Source organism: Hoplias malabaricus, chromosome 18 (assembly GCF_029633855.1).
Source record: "Hoplias malabaricus isolate fHopMal1 chromosome 18, fHopMal1.hap1, whole genome shotgun sequence".
Classification (NCBI taxonomy): domain Eukaryota; kingdom Metazoa; phylum Chordata; class Actinopteri; order Characiformes; family Erythrinidae; genus Hoplias; species Hoplias malabaricus.
Window position 1 is genome coordinate 14950993 of NC_089817.1, and position 24880 is coordinate 14975872.

At 37.2% G+C, this 24880-nt stretch overlaps 1 protein-coding gene across 1 annotated transcript; it reads left to right on the forward strand.

Annotated features, from left to right (window-relative positions):
• Positions 1–601: 601 nt before the first annotated feature.
• On the forward strand, positions 602–21823 carry sim2 (SIM bHLH transcription factor 2). Its single transcript, XM_066651653.1, has 11 exons — positions 602–776; positions 2320–2402; positions 3887–3976; positions 10627–10735; positions 11148–11233; positions 12800–12999; positions 14079–14185; positions 15302–15449; positions 16907–17069; positions 17667–18063; positions 21114–21823. The coding sequence occupies exons 1-11, from the start codon at positions 602–604 to the stop codon at positions 21821–21823; spliced, it is 2268 nt and encodes a 755-aa protein (XP_066507750.1).
• Positions 21824–24880: the final 3057 nt, after the last annotated feature.

Genomic DNA, 24880 nt, shown 5'->3' on the forward strand with positions numbered 1-24880 from the left:
CTCATATTGGATTTGGGCACTTTGAAGAGAACTGATCGAATCTGAAATTCGGAAATTACTCCACCATGGACACACAGGTGGCAGGTTTGCCAAACCGTGAAGGGAGAGTATTGGATATTTACATCTATTATGCTTTGTGAGGGGTATTTTCATAATAATCCATGCCTAGTGGTATACAGTTATAATATAATTTGAATGAAATATCCTTAACTAACACTTGTGTATAATATTGTAGAAAATATTTGTAGAGAAATAATGCTATACTATGGTTGAATGGGTCTAACTGGGAGAATATTCACAGCTGAGTTTCTGTTATACAGAGGTTCGTTACTGAGCCACAGTGAGCACTTCGTACTAACAACACAAACTTTGTCACTTGTAGTCATTTCTGCTTATTTGAGAGTTTAACAATTAACTCTAACAGTGAGCATTTACCGCGAGAAACACAAACAGTGAGACATGCACAGACATCGTAAACAGATAACTCTAACTCTAAAAGACTGGGTTTAATAAAGAGTCTGAGAGTTGTTTGTGTTAAAGACAGCAGCGGGACAGTGCTGCTGTATTAGATTATGATAAAGCGAGTTTCTACGCGTCAGAAATGAAGGAAAAGTCTAAGAATGCGGCGAAGACACGGAGAGAAAAAGAGAACGGGGAGTTTTACGAACTGGCCAAACTGCTGCCCCTGCCCTCCGCTATCACCTCTCAGCTGGACAAAGCGTCCATCATCAGACTGACCACCAGCTACCTGAGGATGAGGGCCGTGTTCCCGGACGGTGAGGATATCACACAAACGGAGGGAACATACGCACCCTGGAAAAGCGTTGTTTTGTTTTTAGTTTTTTAGATTAAAACACGCCAACGCGGTTCTGAAAATAAATAACTAAATAAATAGTTAATGATTTATGTCCAAAATTCAAGCAAGCCCAAAAACATCGCTTTTTTCAAACACACACATACACACACACACACACACACACACATACCTGTAATTTCAAACATTTATTACATTTCATTTAACCACTGTCCTGATTATTTATATGTTTTGTATAAATATATACTATACATTTGCAAAATGACAAATATTTTTAAAATATAGGAAACCCTATTTTAAATTATATAAATAATGGCTGCACTACCACAAGCTTGTGAAATAATACTTTTTTACTTACTTTGATGAATAAGAAAAAAATGAAAATTCAGACCAAATTTTCTTTAAAATATTGGATTCAACTGTCGCTAAAGGTTTAATAAAAGCAGAGAATGGGCTCAAAAGCTGAGCTGCTTTTAACGAAAAATCACAAGCAAATAAAGAGGCGCACATTTTTAATTAAAATTTACTCAATTTCAAGTGTCGGGACATTTCTGTCTGTTTGGATTCTTTAGATAAGTTCAGAACTAGGACACATTCCAACACTTTTAAAAAGGTGCATAAGAAACAGAAAATTGACTATTTTTAACGTGATGAAACCGAGTGTCCTGTGAATGAGCTACGATCAGAACTCAAATGGCGCGTGATGGGAAATTAATAAAGAGAAGCACCCAGTTTTTATGAACGTGCGATATTTTTTAATACCTTCCTTTTAAAAGCATTTTCTCTTTGATTTGGGTGCTATTTTATAAAGCGGTCAGTTTTTTCTATATGAAGAAGCTAAGATATTTTGCGTTTAGTCGCTATGTTTAGTTTGTGCAACGATACTTTTAAAATAAAGCGAAAATAATTCCCACACAAGAATATCTTTTAATTATGTGAAGAATCGGAAATATAGGGCACTTTCCTGAAGATATTAAATATACTGTTTCATTATTGGCACATTATTAAACTCATATATAATATAATACATGAGTCTCATTATGCGTATATATATACGCTTTTTTCGTAACCTTTGTAATGAACTGATTCATGCCAAAGTACTTACATCCTAAAACATATTTAGTTGATTTTTAAAGTTTTGAAATTAAAATGAGTACCCATTCTAAGTAACACAATGCATATTTACAGTTTATTTGCTGAATTATATCAAAGTTGTTGGAATAAAATGTGGCCAGTGCAAAAGTTGTGACGTAGTTTATATTTCATTTATTTTATGCTGTATGTTAAACCCAACACTTATATTATACGAAAATTTGCAAAATGTTAAATGACAAGATTCATAGATAATAGATAATATATAATTATTTTAACTTATATACAGCTGTATCCGTGCATGTTTAAACTGCCTTGAATACTGTAAAAGTACAGAAATGGATAATACAGATGCATGCTGGGGGTCATCCTGTGTGTTCTCTGTGTAACTGTGTGTTTTACGGATGTGTAAGGTCTTGGAGAGGCCTGGGGTCAGCAGCCTCGCATCAGCCCACTGGACAGTATGGCCAAAGAGTTAGGATCCCATCTTCTACAGGTTAGTAAACACAACAATACAGAACCCAGAGACAGATAGATAGATAGATAGATAGATAGATAGAGAGAGAGAGAGAGAGAGAGAGAGAGAGAATGGGATAGAAAAAGAGAGTTGAAAACTATTTATGGTTAAAATAAAATATAACACATCAAATGTATTGTATTGGCAGATATAGGGTAAATTGTGAGTAACAAAAAAAAAAAATGCCCCCACTTTCATATTTTAAATTCTGACGGTCCAAAACCTAATCTTCACACATTTACAGAATGGTTAAACAATATATTACCCTCATACATATCTGAAGCTTTTTCTTGTGGGAGTTTAGTGATGTATACCATTATACTAAGCTTTAAAAGAAAAGTTTTTTTTAATTAATTTGGATAGAGAAGTACATTTGGTTTTGAAAGATAAAATATTAAGAAAAAATATCTTGAAATTTGAAAGACCTTTGTGTAAGCAGATTCTCCACATATGGAACAAAGGCCCTCCTTTTAAAAACTGCATGAGTTAAAAAAAATAATAATTCAAGTATAAAAGTGTTATACCACTCAATTTCTAAGATAAATTATCATCAAACCATTAACATTAATTCTAACATTAATTTAGCGTTAATTTACCCTTTGCTTATGCTCATGATTTTGCCTTGTTTTTATAGATATCACCATTATTATTGTCATAATAACAAATACATTAGTTTAACATTAAATTAATCTATGCATTTTCATTATGCAAATTACACAGTTCATATAATCACAATATATAAATAAAAAATACAAACAAATGCATCTATTTTGCTGTGATGTGTCTCTTAACAAAATGGGAATCATTGGCCCATCATTTTAATCAACATCTTTTCTGCTTAATTCATCTCAGGGCCTCAGATCATTATTAACCCATTCATAATATCATGTGTGCATTGGAAATTTCTCTTAGACATGATTAGACATTTAACATATACATTCTGCAAAATGCAAATGACCAGTTGATACAAGATTCAGAACAAGGGAGCTCTTCTTAATTCCTGATCATTTTAATTTCAGATTAATTGGTCAGTAATAACCTACAAGTTGTAGAAATTTCAGTGGAAGATATTTGTTAATAACACACACAAGTATAAAGTATGCAGCTGTAAATCACTGATATAGGAACAAACCTTGCATCAGAATGTGTGTGGGGCTTTTTATTTATTTTTTATATGATTTGAAAATAGCATGTGGCAATTTCAAAATAAGTGGACAAACAAAAACGATGATACAGAACATAGAATATCATCAATATAAAATATAAAATATAGAACTAAACTTCCATTAAACATTCTTCTTTCTCCTGTTAACTAATTAAAAGACTTTTTTTTTGTCCAAGACCAGATGCAGTATGTTGTGTGTGGATATGTGTGTGAGGTGTCATCATGCTTTGAATAATGTGTTGACGTATCACATCGTATTATCTGTTATATTTATCACGCTGTTGTTCACTCCTCACAGACTCTGGATGGATTTGTGTTCGTAGTTGCGTCCGATGGAAAAATCATGTACATCTCAGAGACGGCCTCGGTTCACCTCGGCTTATCACAGGTGAGTACATATTCCGCAGTGATCTCTAAATATGAAAGCTGAAGTTCAGTGAGCATGTCAGGCATTCACCATGAAGTGGCGGTCAGAGAAGGGCCACTCTGATACGTCCTTTGAGACATTTTATTTACCGCTCTGCAGAGATAAATGAAACAATGGAAGGTAAATCCACCTGCAGATTCAGATGGCTGAGACAGTGTGTGGGTTGTGGAGAATATTATCAGCTGGTGTGCTCGCCGTGGGCCTGTTTTGTTCGTATCTCCAGTCTGTGGTGTGTTTGCTGAGCACACTGAAAACACTGAGGTTCAGGTCATGCAAATGTCAGTATTTTTCACATCTTGAGCGTCTGCTTGAGTAAGCTACAGACTACTACTGGATGAAAATAAAAGGCAGATTAGATTCACACAATGAGGCCAGAGTGGACTCTATAAGAGCTCCAGCTTTGCATTAAGGTACGAGTAGTTTGGGCAGAATATTAACCCATTCTGTTAATGCTCTGTTATATTGTTCCTATGGGGAAAAGTGTAGAAAATGTAGAGATGGAGTGGGATAAAAAGAGAGAGAGAGAGTGACAGAGACAGAGAGAGTGAGACAGAGACAGAGAGAGAGAATATTTTCAGAATTATATACAGTGCAGAAATAGAGAAAGGATATGCTGTATTTTGAGAATCAGTGTTTGATTAATGTGCTGCATGAACAAAAATAGGTTAGTGTTTTTTACCGTACTGTACTCACACAAATGCCCCGTATTTGCCATTTGTATTAACTTATGTAATAACCATATATCTCATATATTTATTTTACCACTGTGTGATCATTCAAAACATTAGAAGGACCTCACTGTACACTCACTGTCCATTTTAACAATTCTGCTTCTTATATAGGTGCACTTTGTAGTTCTACACTTGCAGATAGTAGTTTATCTGTAGCGTTACATAATTTCACTCTGCTCCATTTCACCCTGTTTTTCAATGTACAGGACGGCTACAGAGCAGGTATAATTTGGGTAGTGGATCATTCTCAGCACTGCAGTGGTGTGTTAGTGCGTGTTGTGCTGGTTATGACTGGTTCAGACATAGCAGTGCTTCTGGAGTTTCACTGCTGGATTGAGAATAGACTACCACCCAAAAATATCCAAAGTAAAGTATCCAACAGTGGCACCCAAATAATGCATGTTTATTGGTGGTCCTGTGCAGGACCTGCCCATTTAAAGGGAGCTAACAAAAGTATGCAGAGCAAAAGATGGACTATGGTGTGTAAGTGTAGAACCACAATATGCACCGATATTGTAAATGAAGCAGATAAACATGCTGAATCAATAGCCTGAACTACGGGTTTCAGTAAAAGAAATACTGGTTTTACTATAAAGAAGCTGTTTATTATTAAGGGGTACTGAACATGTTTTCAGTATGTCTTTGACATAATATGCTGAATGTCCACAGTCGGTAATGTGTTCGGACCATGAGTTTACGAAGAAATATACATATCCTTTGTAGGATTTTTAAGTTGTTTATTTGTGTGTACAGTGTATTTTTGAGGTAAGGAAAGAAAACTACATTCTCAGAGGATTATTCTTGCTTATTATCCTAAATATTTTGGAGATATTTGTGGTAAAAGTGTAGGAAATTTTAATAGAAAGCCAAAAAAAAAGAAAAAAAATCAATGGCCGTACTATCAACTGTGTATTGTACATTTATCATTTATTTGCATCACAGAAACATTTACACAAAATGTTTGCAGAAACACTGTCTGCTGCCTGAGGCAATGTTTTATTATATCTTGAGATAAGCTTCTGGCCTGAAACATTTTTAAAATCTTTTAGTGGAATCATACCTGCTGGATATTATAAGGCAAATAATAGCCAAACTTTTTTTCCACACTTTATATCATTGATTGATTGATTCATTCATTGTCTGTAACTGTTTCTCCAGTTCAGGGTCGTGGTGGGTCCGGAGCCTACCCTGAATCACTGGGTGCAAGACCACTTTATATTAGTGTGCCTTTAATAAAATGATTTATAATATGTATTTAAAGACGTATTTTGACTGGTTGTTTTGAAATAAACTATCTGTATTGTAAGCATCACAACCTCTGGTTTAGATCATTACCATTACAATCTGAATGGCTTTTGTATCTTAACAAATAAATTATTCAGATATTTAAAATAATACAAACCCTCTTAAAGATCATTGACAGGAAACTTCAATTGTCAACTTCACGATCAAGATCACGATTAGGTTTTAAACCAAGTGTGGAATCAGAGTTTTTTTACAAATCACAAAATGATATACAGAGATTTGAAGTCTGTTTTTCTTAATTATATTTTCATATTTTATATACAATAAATGCAGCTGTACAGCTATGAGAATGTTATTGATCAGTTGTTGAGACAACAATAAAATCAGTCTACAATGAAATTATATTATGGGTAATTCACTGTGGTTCATCTGTGTATCACAATATATTTGTTCATAACTGTTTAACAAAGCCAGAGGTCTGTGTCCTCTGCAGTGCTTAATAAAACTCTCAGCTGAATGCAGTGAAACCATAGCCAAGCTCAGCTCTCCCTTATGAGGCCTCGTTTCTCAAAACAACTTTTGTGAATCATTGCTTTGGAACAAAACCCTGTATCTGAAGAAAAATAAAAAGATATATTTACAGGCACGTAAAGAAAACGTTTTGACTTTTAATGGTATGTCTGAATACAGTTCTGGACCATTTCTAGTGCTCTGTTTATTGTGCCATTGTAATAACATGTAAATGTCAGGTGGTATTTTCACATCATTTCAACAACAGCATGTCAGTAGATACAAGGTTTTGTTCAGAGAGTGATGACATACTGGCAAAAAAGGTTTGAAAAGTTAAATGTGAGCAACTGCCAAAGAAATAGACAAAGCAAATCATTCTAATATAAGGATAAGTATAGATTTATCTAGAACAATAAAAAGAAAATAGAGTGAAAATAGCAAGGGGGGATCTCTCTCTCTCTCTCGCTCTCTCTCTCTCTCTCTCTCTCTCTCTCTCTCTCTCTCTCGCACCCGCGCGCGCACACACACACACTACATGCCCCGTGAGTATCAGGAGGTGGCTTTAAAATACAGTGTTGTTTCTACTCAAGTCAAATCAGCGTCACCCATAAGAGCCTGGCCCCACATACAACAGCATGCAAATATCTCTTCTGCTGTTAATGGGAGAACACCTGCTACTGGCTGCTGCTGACCATTCAAATATATGGTGTGTGCTAAAATTAATACAAAACAGTGTGTGTCTGGGTGTGTTTGTGTGCACACTCCTTTGAACACATACTGAACTAATACTAGTATTCTGTTGCTGCATATTGCGATATGCCTTATACATACACCATTATGCAAAATTGTGCATGGCCCGGGTGAAATGTTCCTAAACGGCTTATTTGCTTAATTTTACACACCGGAGACAAAATAAAACATGACATGTAGCCAGTGCAAAAGTTGTGGCACACTGGGATCGCATAGTTGCTTTCACATGGCAGACTGAGATTCAGTTTCTAACTCACGCAGTGATACCGCACCACACCAGTGATTGTCCTCGGGTGGAACCCCTTACACTGCATTAACCCCTCTGAAGGATGTTCTTGATGTAGTAACATAAATGTAAAGAAAAATACTTTTATATTTACAAAAATAGAAAATCAATATATTATTACATTAAAACAACAGTCATAATTAATATTTTCTCTTTATTAAACATGTTCTAGACTAGTTCTGTGACTAGAGCCTGTAGTTTTTCCACGAGTGCCTAATTCTCACCGACGTCTGTTACTAACAGAACAAAATACTGTAGCTCTGCTCCTTATTTATTTATTTATTTAGTTAGTTAGTTTCACAACTCAGAATAAGATCTTGTTATATTCACTTCCACCAAATGTTGTTTCCTTCTTCAGGCCTGTTATGTTTTTACAGATGTAATGTTTTTTTTTGCTGAGATTAACAGTATACAGAAACTCTGGAGAATCATGGGTTAGTCAGGGTTAAACTATTAAATGGATATTTTAGCATAATGTCCATGTAGTGTATATACTTATTTTAACATTTTAAACTAATATGCTTTTGTTTTTTGTTTTTTATTTAAAGACCTGTACTATCTGCTTCAAATTGGTTTATAGGAGAATTTGATTGATTTACCTGAAGATTTTGGCTGCTGGTTTCTTTATTAATCTGAGAAATCAGAATCATTCAGTGAAAGATTCATAAAAAATGTCCATACAGTGAGTGTGTTCATGGGGCCGTGGCAAAATCAAAATGGATGCAATTAGTTCCCCACTACAGACATTTATATCTCCCCGGTTAACTTCTGAGAGTGTGCTTTATGCTTCAAGTTTTGTATAATTCTTGTTTACAACAACTCTATGTCAATGACAAAACTAGAACTAGTGCAAATGTGACAATGATATTTTCTGCAATTGCCCTGTCACACATACAGTCTGTAGTATACAGTCAGAGATTTGCCTTGTCGGATGTGTTTTTACTACAGGAAATGTTCAGAGCGGTTTTGGAATAGCACCTTAGGGAGGCTCCTGTGTAGCACGTACATGAGGCACGGCATGACTTCAGTGTGAATTCTCTGGAAAATTAGCACTGTTCACACATGGGCTCACTCTGACATCATTGGACTTTGTAGTAGGGGGCAGACAGGATAAATTCTGAGTAATGTCCGGTACAAATGATTCAGACCTTAGCAGTCAACTCTTCCGGGTAATGTCCAGAAAAACTCTGGGTCATCATGCTTCTCCAAAGAGGCTCAAGAGAGTCCAGTGGCCTCATTCTCCTGCGTGGACAAGATCATTTTCCCTCTCCTGCACCACTCAATGTGCGCTTCACTTGTCTGAAATGTCTCCCTCTCAGTTTGGTAGCATAATTAAACTGATGGAGCTCTAACCAGAGAGCGACTGTGTGGATACAAGTGGGAGTTATTGCTGTAACGGTGGCAGCAATTTGGAGAATCAGGCTTGGAACCCAAAGGTCACTGATTTGATCCCCTGGACCTGCAGGACAAATATGGATGGGGCTAGGCACCTATTGATATTGTGTGTCTGTGTGTACTAATATTTTTTGTTATTGTGTGTGTGTGTGTGTGTGTGTGTGTGTGTGTGTGTGGGTGTGTGTGTTTGTATGTTCACTGCCATGGATATTTTAAATGTGGAGAGTTTTGTTGTACGCTGTGCAACTGTTTTGCAATTATAATAAAAGTTCTTAATAAATTCATCTTTTTTTAGCCATAAACACTCATTGATTGAAAGGTTCATTTGCATATGGCTTTCTGTGATGTCAGTATTTTAAAGGCTGATCATGCAATAACAATTAACAGGCAGTATACAGTGTCACGGTCAGATTTCACATGCTGAAGCCTTGGTCAGTCAGAGGTATCAGAGAATTTGCTGGACGTACGGTAGTACAGCATGCATGCCTTCACATGCTTACCGCAGTGGCCTGCGCAGCTCCTTCTTGCCACAAAGCTACAGCTCTGCACAAAGCTCAGCTTAAAGCCTGAGCCACAGCTGCTTAGAAAGCAATTTGTCGCTGAAGTGGCGCGCAGTGGCCCTCGCTGTGTTCGGCCTGCCCTGCTAATTTGCGCAGCAAAATAGATCAAAGTCCAGCCTGCACTCTGCTTTTGTTTTGACATGCAAATCCTCTTTTTTCCACAGACATTAACCCTTTACAACTGGCTGGTGTCAGTTCCTTTTAGAGTGCAACTGAATCATCCGTCTCTTTGAATGAGACACAGATCAATTTCAGTGGAGCTTAGCTTCAGTCCCAACACCACCACCCACACACCCACATACACACATGCCCACACACACACACACACACACACACACACACACACAAACAAACCACACACACTGCATAATGGACATTTCTATGAGCTGAGGTAATCTTCTTAAATCACAGAGATTATAGCTAATCCCAGTCACAAAAAATGTTTCAATTTGTCTTAAAAGTTCTGATGAATTACTGTTTATTATGTTCTTTTAGGAACACAAATGAACATTAATCTGATTAATTACTGCATGCACAATTAGAGTCTGTTCAAACCACATTCAAACTCTGAAAAAAATCCAAACAGGTTAATTACACAGGAATTAATTTATCTCTCTTCCTCTCTGTTTATTTATATGAGACCACTCCTCGTTTATTTCCAGACAAATCAGATATGAAGTGGAAATTAATACATTTACAGAAGATATTCATGACACAATTAGATATGAAACTATCTAATCAGGGAAATACAGATAATATCTGTGTAGAACAAAAAAAAAACAACAACTGGATTTAAAATAGCATCATTAGCTAAAGAGCACTTCAAAAATTGAGAGAAAGAGAAGAAAATCAGACTTTGTATTCGTACTTCTAATGGGTTTAACAATTTGGGTCCGAAAGAACATGTAAAATACTTTCAAAGTTGAAAGCCGGTCTCTGAGAATGGAAGCTGCAAGAAAAAAAAGGCAAAGGGTGGATACATTTAATGCTGAAATATATGATGTTTATGGTTTTTTTTACTCTTTTCTAGGGAAATATATGTATAACTATATAAATTATATGATTATAGAACTGTATAACTACTTTCACTAAAAATAAGGTGGTCTCTGACAGTATATTCGATTCGTTTTGCAGGTTGAGTTGACGGGTAACAGTATATTTGAGTATATTCATCCGTCGGACCATGACGAAATGACCGCAGTGCTGAGTGCTCACCAGCCACTACATCCACACTTTTTACCAGGTAACCGCTATAACCACACACACACACACACACACACACACACACACACGCACGCACGCACACGCACACACACACACACACGCACACACACACGCTTGCACGCACACACACAAACAGGCCATTTACATTTCCCATATGTACTACATATATGTAAATAACTACATTCAGTTCTTTGAGAGACACCATATAAGAACAAAGTTTGCTTCTCTAAAGACATCTCTGAAAGAAAGGTGTGTGAGATTTAATTGATTAAGGCCTGAACAAATTAATGTGAATATTCTCTACAAATGAAACCCTTGTATCATGTGGAGATTCCTTAACTATCATTGAGACAGAGCAAGGTTCAGACATAACCTCTTTTGATTGTGTGTGTGTGTGTGTGTGTGTGTGTGTGTGTGTGTGTGTGTTTCAGAGTATGAGATGGAGCGTTCCTTCTTCCTCAGGATGAAATGTGTTTTAGCCAAAAGGAATGCTGGACTGACATGTGGTGGTTATAAGGTAATCTCACACAAACACAAATACAGTATTACATTTCTTAACAGATTCCTAAGCTACACAACACAGTAATGAAGAGAAATCCTCATTTTCACATATACAGTGAAAACATAGTGAAACATTATAAACAGTCATTAAAACAACTTTTTATACTATAACATTTCTAGGAGACTGTATATATTCAGGCCTTTGGGGATCACAAGTCTTTGCCAGAAAAGTAGGAAACCTCAGGTTGCCAAATAACAGCACTGCATTGCTTTAGTTAAAAGCAATAAAAAGAGTGAACTGTCTTTTAGCAGAAGAATCTGGAACCGAGCTGTTTAAGTATGTCCACTGGAAGTAAGAGAACATGAATTTGTAATAGCTCACATATCTGCTCTCCCTGACATTTCTGCAGGGTCTCCCCTTGCGTGAGTACAGACATCCTACACTGCCCCCCCCACAACTTCATTCCCCTGCCCCTCCCCCAACCACCCGTCACTCATAAATCACACAGCCCATTGCCGTGGAAATTTGCTTGAAATTTACATTGGCAATAAACAAGTTAGTTATGTTAAGTAGAGAATAAATCACATGCCAAATTCAGCAAGAATGAGATAAATACAGCCAATAGGCCCCTATGAACAAGTTAATCACACATACACACACACACACACACACACACACACACATACACAAACACACACACACACACATACACAAACACACATTTCTTCATTCAGCATGATCTGAACTCCAGACTATGAGAGGTGAGCTTGAAGAGAGGGAGGATCAATGAGATGAAGTATGTGTGTGTGTGTGTGTGTGTGTGTGTGTGTGTGTGTGTGTGGGTTGTGATGTGATACCGAGCACAAACATATTCTCTCTCTCAGCAAAAATGTCAGACCATGTCTTGGTGGTCTACCAGATCTTCCGTGGTTCTTAGGAGTCACTTTTCTTCTATGTTTTAAATCATTTTGAATCCAGTTTTGGAAACTTCAGCTTTGCTATTTTTATGCAAGTGATCAAAGGAAAAACTTTATCGTTTACTTGATGTCTGTTAAAGGGCTATCCTAAATAAAGGGTTGTCTACATTTTGACTCATTCAAATGTAACTAAAAAATAAGAAAAAACAAATGATGAAGATAATATGATTATAATAAAATATAGATTATTAATGGGCAATTGTTTTCGCACCTGGTTATTGTTTTCTATTTTAAATATTTAGTTGCTTTTTGTTGTTTTACTGAATGTTGGGAAATATGTAACTGTAGTTTGCGTTAATTATTAGTTTGCAACAACTGAAGGAAAAGGAAATAAGTTGAAATATGCTTGAATTCCTTTCATTTTTAAAAACTATAGTATAGAGTATAACAATGGTAGCTTATGGTAAAGGAATCATGTTTGTTTTATATGGTATAATTTAATTAAATTTTAACAGTGTATTTAAGCCCAACACTAAGCTTAAAACGTGTCTTTAAGTGCCACTCTTACTGACGTTCTGACTGCATTATAGCATTGTTTCTGTGTATCTCTGACAAGTGTGTGTTGAGTCTTGAATAAAAAATTGCTGTTTGTGTGTGTGCCTAGGTGATCCACTGCAGTGGCTATCTGAAAATCCGTCAGTATGTAATGGACGTGTGTCTGTATGAGTCGTGTTATCAAATCGTGGGGCTTGTGGCAGTGGGTCACTCTCTACCCCCAAGCGGTATCACTGAGATCAAACTCCACAGCAACATGTTCATGTTCCGTGCCAGTCTAGACCTCAAGCTCATCTTCCTGGACAGCAGGTGAGAATTCACCATCACTGCCGACATCTTCTTCACAATTACAGCCTCCTGAAAGATGAATTAAATCAACGGATCTAAAAGCACAGTGTATATTTTGTCTATATATATATATATATATATATATATATATATATATATATAAATTTAAATTAACTTAGTAAAACACCAGACACCACTAAATATGTTACAGAGAGTGAAGGATATTTGCATAGACAGAAGGAGCCAGTGTTTACTCAGCAAACAGTAATCCACACATTAGAACTGTTTTTCATATGTTCTTTATATTTAATTGGGTTCAGGAAATTCTGACATCACACATAGATGATCCAAACCAGATCATCCCATTTGGAAATGGTCAGTATTTTTAAAGAAATGTGCCAACATGTCAATAACTATTCATATAATGATTAATATAATGTTTTGAAAGCAATCTTACATCATTATGTAAAATGACCATTTCCAGCCTAGGTTTATTTTTAAATTAATCTCATTTAAATTTTTTCTCTGTTTTAGTGAATACAATTAATCACAAGATTAAAATCACTTACAGTTAACTTGAATATTGTTTTGTGACACTGGCACCTGTTTAACAGCGTGTGATTCTTGAAGCTGATCTATTTTAAGCAAGAAAAATGGATCTGAGTGGCTTTGACAAGTGCTAATGCCAAACCCTTCACTCCTCTTGTGCATCAGTGAGTGTTGGGTACTTGTGACCCTGTTCATTTGTTGTTCTTCCTTGGACTACATTTGGTAGGTCCCAGCCACTAAAAAGCAGCACCCCACAGACTCTGCCATTTTAAAAATGCTTTGACCAAAACATTATGACCATCATAATTTGACCCTTCTCAGTATTGGTCAGATTCTTATACTTGCGCATATTCCTGCATCCAACACATCAACTTCAAGAACTGGCTGTTGATTTGCTTCCTAATTTTTCCTTCCCCTTGACAGGTTCCACTATAACAAGACAATCAATGTCTCCATTAAAGGACTGTGTGGAAGGGGAATTTACAGCTCACTTTTCCGTGATATGAGTCCTTTCATTTTGTCTGCTTTGTTTTCTTTTCTCCTTATTCCAGAGTGGCAGAGTTGACGGGGTATGAGCCACAGGATCTAATAGAGAAAACACTGTACCAGCACGTTCATGGCTGTGATGTGTTCCACTTGAGATATGCACACCATTTATGTGAGTCTCCAAAGCCATAGCATATTTATATTCTCATATTGATAAATGATTCCAATGCTCCAAATACTATTGCGATATTAAGAACAATTGAAATCATTTTCATGTCAGAACAGCAAAACCATAGTGGCATAATTTATAATTAGGTGTGTATTGATTTTAATATTGTATGTTATTATTATTATTATTATTATTATTGTTATTATTATTAGACATTTCACATATTTGTGCATCACTTTATCCACATCACCAAGGTCAGTGATGATCTTTGAGTATCAGAATGGTCAAGAGTCGATCTTTCAATTTTCCTAGCACTACAGCAAAAACTTATAATCATTTTTAAACCAAATTTATCCTTGATTTAGTCATGACATTCTCTACATTCTAGGTTTTCTTTATCAAACAGTGAAGGATAACCTGCATTTTCAAATGCTACGTAAACATTGTCATTGGACAGCTCCAGTGTGCTGGAGGAGAACACTAACTGCTAAATTTATCAGCAATAACTGTGACCAAGACTTTCTCCAATGCTTGAGTGACTGCACCTAACAGGAGCCTAAAACATTTAATGAAGAACACATATGCTTGTATTTAAGCTTGGACAATATCCACAGTGTGCTCAGAAAATCTTGATGTTTATTGTGATTATTTATTGTAATATCATTACTTTATAAAGCCCTTATATGAATGTATATATGGTAGCTGGGTAAAAGGCATAGATATGTGTGTACTAACACATATAATATAAAAAAATCAGTATTGTTAAATGTTTATTCCAGTAAATGCTGAAGCACTAAATATTTACTTAAGGTTAATGCATTTTAAATGAATGGAGGAACACCTATTTAACCATAATGACCAGCAACAATGTTTTTTCTATGAATGTATGCATTATATTATATGTGTGCATTTATATGCATACAGCTATACACACATGTCATCACCATGGAGACAGAGACATTAAATAAAAAAGGATGTGAAAACCCAAGATTTGAAGAAATTGGTGGACCAGACACCATCTTCGGTAATGAAATGACAGCATGCTGTGATCTAATTCAGTCTCTTCTCTTCTCTCCCTCTCTCTCTCCTTCTCCAACCCTACCCCCTCATATATTGCAGTACTGGTGAAGGGACAGGTCACTACAAAGTATTACCGCATGCTGTCCAAGCACGGCGGCTGGGTGTGGGTCCAAAGCTACGCCACCATTGTCCACAACAGCCGCTCCTCTCGTCCACACTGCATTGTCAGCGTCAACTATGTCCTTACGTGAGTGCCAGACCTTCTCACGGGATGCAAAATGAATGATTGTGTGTTCTTATTTTAAATTGACATGTTAGAATATTGTTTTTTTCCCATCTCTTTCTCCAATATTTTTTTCTCAATTCAAGAGCATTGTAGGGAGTTTTTCTTCTTTGGCTGCAGTAACAGCCTCTACACTGCTGGGAAGGTTTACCGTTAGACGTTATAACATTTCTTTGAGAATTTAATGGTATTTGATGGCCATAAGAGATTTGTGAGGTCACTTTGTTGGATGATTAATTCTGGATCTTAAACACTACTACAGCTCATCTCAAAGGTACTAAATAGTGCTCCATCACTCCAGAAAATGTACTTCCAATGCTCCATATCCCAAAGCTTCAAGTCAAAGCTTGGTTTTTGGCTCACGCAAGGCTCATGTTGACAATTTTATTTCATGGTTTTCTTTTGAGCACATTACATGGGCTATTTTATCTTGTATACAAAGTGTCCATACATTTATGTTCTTTTAAAGAATGGTGGCACAGCAGGTAGTGTCGCAGTCACACAGCTCCAGGATCCTGGGGTTGTGGGTTCCAATCCTGCTCCAGGTGACTGTCTGTGAGGAGTTCTCCCTGTGTCCACGTGGGTTTCCTCCGGGCGCTCTGGTTTCCTCCCATGGTCCAAAAACACACTTTGGTGGATTGGCAACTCATAAGTGTCCATAGGTGTGAGTGAATTTACTGCTGTAAAACTCAGTGATTGTGGAGGGATGAGGGCCAAGACATATAGTTTATATCTGTGATTTGATACATTTCTTATATAGTATTACACTGCATTTTACTTTACAGTCTTATAGAAAAATATAATATGAATTAAAAAAAGATTGTTTGCGCTTAGATCAATTTGTTATTTAAAAAAAAGTTAGATCAACTTGTTATTATTCTCAAATAGTAATCTCTCTTCTTTATGTAATTTATCTCTCTTGTTGTATGTAATTTTGTAAGGTAGAGGCCTTCAGATCTAGACTAACATCAGCTATGTCTAGCAATATCCAGCACAACTTCTGGATTCAAGGTCCGGGTTTAAATACATCTGGTGTAAAGCGTTAGTTTGCATTACTTACCTTCATTAGCCTCACTCCTGTGAAAAATTTAAGAAGCAAACTTCAAGCACCAAACATGTTTTGGCTGACTGACAATATTTGGTATAAGACGAAAATCGTGTGAATTTGTTTTGCCAAATTAGCACTTTTTTAAACAAGCATGTCATTTTGTTCTGGCTTACTGCTTGTCACGCAGCTCAGGAATGAGTAATGTTGTTCTGGCTTCTATAGAAAATAAAGACATCTGCCCAGCTTATGTACCATCACGAGCCAAATAAAACAACACTGAAATATGGAAAAGTCTACTTAGTTTCCTTTAATACGAGAGGCTTATTGTGTGTGTGTGACTTTAATATGCTTTGTTTGTTTGTGTGTTCTATAGAGATGTGGAATATAAGGAGTTGCAGTTGTCTCAGGATCAGAGCAGGCCCAGACCAGTGCTCTCCTATAAAAATTCCCTGCCCCCAGGACCAGACACCCGTAAACAGCTCAAAGCCAAACCAAGCAGGATCAAAACCAAACCCAAAATATCCCCATACTCTCAGGTACACCAATGGTGCATTTTACTGCACTCTAACTTATACAGTACAAGTTACATTTCAGATATTTTGGGGCTGACAGGGAATCATTAATTTTTAGATTTTTCCAGTTATTCCACACACAAAAAAGGGTTATTTAAAGGAACTCTACATATTTTTTACCTCATAATTACAGGCTTAAAATCATTGTGATTCTTCACTGACATGTAATAGGGAGAATATAACCTCCGTTGTTGCTTCTCTGGGCTCAGCACTGCAGAAAATGTATTATGTAACTTTTCGAGGAGAGTATCCCTTTTCATTTCAAGACAGTGCTGTAAAATGAACTGTAGGGAGCCCAAAAATACCAAATATTATCTAGTCTTCCCTTAACAGTGGAAATAATTCAAATGTGTCTGTGCATCTGGTAAAATCAAAATTCTTATTTATAGCATAATACTGGTATTTTATTTTTTATTTAAAGTGCATTATTATTAACCCCACCCTGAAAACATGGACATAGCAACATCCTTAGTACATGTATCAACTCAAGTGGAAACCTGGCTTATTCTAATAAAAAGTGCATTGGACATGCATGTGACTGTGTGTATTTGTTCATTTCAGATATCCGTGGCCTCTGATAGGCTGGAGGTACCAGCAGAAGGCAGTTGGAAGTCCAGTCCCCCCTGTAGTCTGTCATCTTGTCAGGAACAGAGTCCTGTCTCCCTACCTGTCGCAGAGTCAGGCGAGGCACTGCCTTACAGCCTACCATTGCCTTACTCCTATACACACACTCCAACACACCTCCCTGCAGAGTGCAGGAAGTTGCGGGCAGTGGCGAGTTCCCCTGAGCAGGCAGCAGGCCAGCTCCTGTCTACCCTGCCGGTCCATAGGGACAGTCACTGGGGCAACAGCAGCTCTTCAAAACCCACCCTGAACCCTCACACACTCAGCTCTAAACCTCCTCTACTCCCACACACCAGCAGCCCCACAGCAACAGCCAATCACAAAACTTATACAGGTAAACACTCAAACAGGCCATTAAATTATTATTTGGATAGTTTCTGAATATTTAATTTAAAATGGTTAAAATCTGGCTGTTTAAATATCTATTCCCAGGCATCACAGCAGTGTACAGTAATGTAATGTGGGGTGGTGGGGTTGGTAAACTCTGGAGGAAAAACAGTCACTGTGGTAGTACCTTTTGCTGTCACTGTGTTGGTACCCAAATAGCAGACATTTGTGCCAAATCTGTCTCACATTTTGCACTTAAGGCTCAGTTATGGCATTGGCAAGTATGTGTGTGTCAGATATGGGCAAAATGTCATGAGCCAGGCCCAACTTGGGTTATGGTATGTGTTGTTGGGCCAGACGTGGGCCAAATGACAACATCAGGCTTATTTAATGTGAGTATAATGAATGTGATATAATTCTAGGGAACAATACTGGACTACAAAAACAATGTTGTCACTTTAAATATACATTTACACTGTACTTTTTGTGACTGTAATGTACCCAAGGGCGTAGAATTAGCATGGACAGAAGTGATGTCTCCCCACCAATATCCAGTGATTATTGAAAAGTCCACACCAATAATTTGATCCCATCCAAAAAAAAAAAAATGGATGTCAACGTCTCATTAACCTAGAGGTGCAGAAAGTGTTAAATCACATTCTGTACTCGAGTCCTATCCCCCCTCCTTAACACATATGGCCAGTGTGATTGTCTGTGCCTTTCCCTGCTCTCATGTGAGACTCTGTAGTTATGTTTGGTTGATAGCAGCATCAAAATTTGAAGACAAACTTTCCAGTTATATGCGAGACTTACTATGCAAGATTCAAGTGCAATGTGGGTGCCACAAAAGGTGTCAAAAGCAAGAGAGGATGGCAGCAAAAAAGGTGGACATGAGCTATTTAAAAAAAAAAACGTGTAAGTCAATTCGCTAATGCAATGGGTCCATCATAATAATATTAAAAGCAATTCTGGTCTGTGGCGCACAGCATACAGCAGGCTAAAATAGTCTGTAGCTATGAATAACATGCCAACTGTCAGTTCCCTCAGTCTCCCACAGTAGCATGTCTAACTTTGGTTGAAACTCTCTATGTCGGCAGAAAACGGCAGCCTTGTGCAAGGATATTGTTAGCCTTTATTGTTTTATCAAAATGCAAATAGAAAAAAAACAGGCGATAAGAGACAGGTGAGGGGGGGGGGTAGAATCATAGGTCCCCACCAATGTCAAGAGCAAACCTATTCCCTTGAACGAACCTATACAGTAACCTTTTTTCTGAAAGTATAAGTGGGATTTAATCACACTGGGGTAGCTCATGAAGCAGGCAGAGTAAGGTTAATTGCCCCATGGTTGTTTGAGGAGCAGGAACAGAGTGTTTGCAAACAAAATATCATGAGCCATGTTGTCATCCACTGATAAGACGAGTGCAAAACAACAAAGACTGAAGATAATGTTCACACTGTGGGCATCCCAGACAATACTGTCAGCCAATAAAACAGACGGGTGTTTCTTTTGGGTTGTTCTTGTTATACAGGAGTGCCCCTGTATAACTGTAATTCAACTTTGCTTACTTATTTGGCAGTTTACTAGATAGGGGTGGAATGGATTTTTTTTCTCATTATCATTTTTGTGTACAGTCATAATTTCACATACCAGCAAATATTTTCAATACTGCATTATATTTTATTACTGGCATATCACTCAATCCTAGTTCTAACCAACTGGCAGCACATGCAGTGCTTTGCTCAGTTAGACTTTGTATATTTTTTCTTAGAACCACATCATTAATGAACACCCGACACTGATTGCTATTCAGGAAGGGTGCACTGTATTCTAGACCATGGCTGAGGCGTGATGTGTGTCTAGCTTCAGTCCATTAGAGCACATATGAGTATATACAGTATGGAGCAAGTGTCAGAGACCACATTCTATTTGTTTGACATCTATTCAAAACTGATATTAAAAATATTCATGTTTTAGTGTCAGGAGAAAAGTAGTAGACATATTTAACTGAAAAATTTACATAAACCTCAAAAAAGAAATATAAGAATTTGACAGTGTTTACTTTATATCTTTTTAAAGACCTCGAGCAAAAATTTCTAAGGATATGTATCTTCACTCATACAAATTATGGTTAAATTAACATTTCTTGGCATAGATTTATGGAAAGCCAAAACTTAAAAATAACATTGTTTCTATGTTTGTTTTATCAGCTTCACATACCATATTGGTGCACTTTGTAGTTCTGCCGTTACAGACTATAGGCCAGTTGCTCTAGATGTGTTTGATGAGCAAGACTGAAAAAAAACATACCACTTTAGAATAAAACTAAACTTATTAATGTTTATAAATGGTATAAAATATATTTATTAATAGTTATTAATCAAATTATTAATATATTAATAGTGATTTATAATCAGTTACAATACATATGTAGATGCGTGACCTGTTTTTTTTTGCCAAAATGTAAACTCACTTCCATATACTCTGTTAAACCACTGATCTTGCCAGATACTGACCTCACATTGTCTTCTCCATCAGTCGACATTAACCCTGTCAGCTTCAGCACCTATTTTTTAATATGTCTAAACATTTAATGAATTAGCCCTCTCCAGGGTGTGTTCCAACACCGTGACCCTGAACTGGATAAGCGATTACAGATAATGAATGAATGCATTTAATGAATTAAGAAGCAAAACAGTCAGTGATAATGTGGTGTATGTTAACAAATAAAATGACTAAATTCACATTCTAAAATATCAGCTTATACATTATTTGGACATTTTCAGTAAATTCTCTGACAGTTTCAGTATTAGACAAAATAAATAAATAAATAAATAAAAAGGCCACTGTCACACTTCCTATCTCTGTGCTACAAATGATTATTAATTACCTTTAAGGTGTTTACAACCTAACTAATAACCATGTAACATTTCTATCCCTTCATGTCAAATACAGATCTAAAGGACTCAATGTGTATTTCTGCTGATAATCCTTTATAATTGTAGTCTTATATTAAAGTGGTACTGAAACACTTATGTCTGACTATATTAATCTTACAGATCGCAGTACAGCAGGCAGGGGCTTTTCCAGCGATTCACTGCATGACAGCTTCAGCAGCTGCTCCTCCTCCAGACCCTGTAGTAGATTTAAAGAGGAGCCATATGAACAAGTCTCAGTGGGCCAGAGCAGAACAGAGGGCCGTCTCCACACCCCTATACAGAGCAGTGTGGAAACCAGAAAAATTCAGCTGCTACGGGACAATAAAGCACCAACGGAAAGGCCCAATATGGCTGTCCCATGTTCGCTGCTGTCTGGAGGAATGCTGGGTAAAGGAAATTGTGAGCAGCCCAGGACATCCCAGAATCTTGGCCAGCATTTGCCCATGCAGATGGTGCTAGAGCAAAGACATAGACTTCGTTCAGCCGAATCGTCCTTGGAGCCCCAAGCTGGACACATCGGACACTGTGACAGCAACGGAGAGCGCAGAGTGGCCAGAGAGGATGACAGGAGAGTTCTGATGGGGATGGGCCTCCAGGCACCATCTCCCTATGTCTCTCTGAACTTGCACCACGTCCTGACTAAGCACAGCTCCTTCCCAACCACATCCTACACGCTCAGTCATCTGATGGACAGTTACAGTTACCGGGGAGAGGAGCTCCACCCTTACCTGTTCAGAGGCCAAAGCCCCACCTCCAGCCCCTCCCCAGAAAGCCACAGCGAGGTCCCACACTACATTGGCACCTCAGTTATCATCAGCAACGAGAGGTGACAGGGCTCAAGCTCCAAGCTCAGAAGTCCCCAAGGCAGAGGTCCCTTAGAGGTCTCATTTTGTATTGGTGTCCTTAAATAGCAATGGCACTCAATGACACCCAAAATGCATTGCAAAAAGCAGTGCACAAACAATGTACTCTAGTGAACACGGACTTCCCAACATGCACTGTGTTGTTTGGTTGGGTCTGAGGAGGAAAATGAGTCAATGCTAAGATTATGCCCTACTTGCTAGTACAATATTTTTTAGTCTTGTTTTGCAATTGTCTGAAAATATAAATGGCACTCTTTCAGACCTGCAATGCATTGCATTAGGCACTACACAAACAAATGTACCCTCCTTGAAGAGGTAGCAGAATGAAAAACTAAAGTAAAAGACCTCTCCAGGATTTAGACTGCCTTGCTTCTTTAAGGATCACAAACAAGCCTCATAGGTGTCAGGGCAGTGGAAGATCTGAGTTTAGCACCTGTGCCTACTGGGCAAAAAATACACTGTGTTGTTTGGCTTGGTCTGCATCAAATGGCAAGTCAACTCATTTAACGCTACAATGGCAATGAAGGAATGCCAGTGATTCTGAAAATTCTTTAATTTAAGGGTATAAAAAGGTTTCTTGAATTGCAAATTCTGTTCACTAAATTGTCCTAGAATTGATATTCCACCAGTGATGATTTTGAACACACCATAAGATGTAGCACTCAGTTAATGCCCGTAGAAGTACACAGATGTTATAGATGCAGCTATAGTCATGTAAACTAATGTCAGCCTCCATGTGGAGAAGCAAATATCTTCAGGTACTAAGTATATTCTATTTTTGCAAGCAACATAGCCAAATATCAAATGTTCAGTGAGACACTAAAGAGTGATATTAATGATGCTGGGAAATTCTGTGATTTTCATCAATGGATTTACCACCCAAAATCCTATTGTATTAATGAGATGGTAAATATTATAAATACATTGTGGTCATGATGTCCTGTTATCCCAACCCTACCATTGATTTTTAGAAAAACCAGAGTAAACTGTGCTTTAACTGGTGTCATAGCCCACTATTTTCAATGGTGCTGATTTTTCAAAATGTGATAGCCAAGCATTTAAAAGGAAACCACGTTAAAAAGCAAATGTACCTTAAACATCCTGGTTGACACAACAGGAAAATAAAATGCAGTCATGGTCATTTGCTTCTGAGCTGAGGATATTATGAATTTCTTGAGTGCTGCTTCAGGTTCTCTGTTGTCTAAGGATCAAAAGGTATATCTAAAGGAATAACAACAGTATTTATTTCTGACACAGCTCACATAAAGCAATGGGCATAAATGACACAAACCTGCATTAAAATGATGACAAATTACTTTGCCTTGAATCTGAATAAAAATGAGAAATGACACTTTATCTTGGTCACTGTTTGAACATTTATTGTGCGGGTCTCCTCATTATAATTCTGATCAGTGTGCTGTTCTGCTTTATTATGATTTCTATCACTTCATGTCAAATGCAGATATAAAGGACTGTGAAAGAAATGTGTATTTCTGCTGAAATGTTGATTTTTATTTGCACTTCTAATGGTTTACTGTTCTATGGCCCAGTGGCTAGGCTGGCAGTCAAGATTGGTTGACTTTACAAAGCAATCCCAGATGCTGTACGATATATTGGCCTATTGCTTGCTGGGTATGGTAATGAAATAAATGAATGAAAACATAGAAAAACATGAGGGGGCGCCAGTCCTTCACAGGGCAACACACACTCACACCTACGGACACTTTTTTTTGAGTTGCTAATCCACCTACCAACATGTGTTTTTGGACTGTGGGAGGAAACCGGAGCACCCGGAGGAAACCCACACGGACACAGGGAGAACACACCAAACTCCTCACAGTCACCTGGAGTGGGAATCGGACCCACAACCTCCAGGTCCCTGGAGCTGTGTGACTGCGACACCTACCAGCTGCACCACCGTGCTGTCCAGACATAGCATATAAAAGTTTACTTTTAAGCAGAAATACACCTCTGAATTCTGCATAAAAAAAAAGACAAAATATCTTTACTCAACACAGAATGTAAGCCAGTGATTTCTGTTATTTCAGCCAGACACAAGAAGCCAACCTGTGGTAAGCTATTGATATATATTTACCTAACTCACTGCTCTTAGGGTTTTTATTTTATTTTATTTTATTTTTTGTATGTCCTGTAAATGCATTTATGATAATAATTTGAACACAGCTCTATGGCTCAAACACGTTAAGCATCCCAGTAGAATAATTTGCTTTCCTTGTGAATATTTATAATTTTTTTTAAGTTTCTCTCAATTTCAAGATTGCCTTACGTCAACTGGATGTGGATTTTCAAACCTTCCATCCAAGAAATCTTCCTCTAATTTTGACTAGTTTTTAAACTAGTTATCAGCCACATAACTTAAGCTCAATGAATAGAAAAGATTTGTAGACCAGTATCAAATCTGCAACATATTATCACTTATCTGATACATTCAGAATGAATAAAAAAGATAAATATCACTTAGAAATAATCTAACTGCGTCTTTTAAGATGCAATGGAATATTTGAGTGTTGTAAAAAATGACTGTTGATTGTAAGTAGCTGAAGTTTAACGTATCTAAGTTTTATTTACTGCTTTTAAACTATCACAGAAACAAATTTGTAACTCGAGTTACAGTAGGACTTCCAGCCTCAGGTGTGATCTCCTGCTGACTGCTGAACCACCCAGACAGCGAGCATATATCGGTCCACTGGCATAAAAAGGCTGGCACACCACTGACTGTAGACCTCTACTGATCCACCATCGGACTGCTCAGATTACTGTCCTGTACAGGATATAACTCATTTATTATCTCCTCAAACAGATTTTACATTCACAGAGACTTTTATTCTGAAAACAAATTAATACAAGTATTAGCTACAACTATCAGAGATATAATAATGAGTATAAGCCTGATATAAAGTGTTTATTCTAAAAATGTTGACACTGTGCTGGAATGAAATGATTTACTAATCTTATTTATAAAGAATAAAAAAAAGAACCTAATGAAGGAAAAAATGTAAATTG

Bases quoted from the DNA above. Each gene is read 5' to 3' on its own strand.
- sim2 (XM_066651653.1), top strand. From the start codon at position 602: ATGAAGGAAAAGTCTAAGAATGCGGCGAAGACACGGAGAGAAAAAGAG. The intron at 2,403-3,886 runs GTTAGTAAACAC...CACTCCTCACAG, and splicing joins TAGGATCCCATCTTCTACAG to ACTCTGGATGGATTTGTGTT. The intron at 11,234-12,799 runs GTAATCTCACAC...GTGTGTGCCTAG, and splicing joins TGACATGTGGTGGTTATAAG to GTGATCCACTGCAGTGGCTA.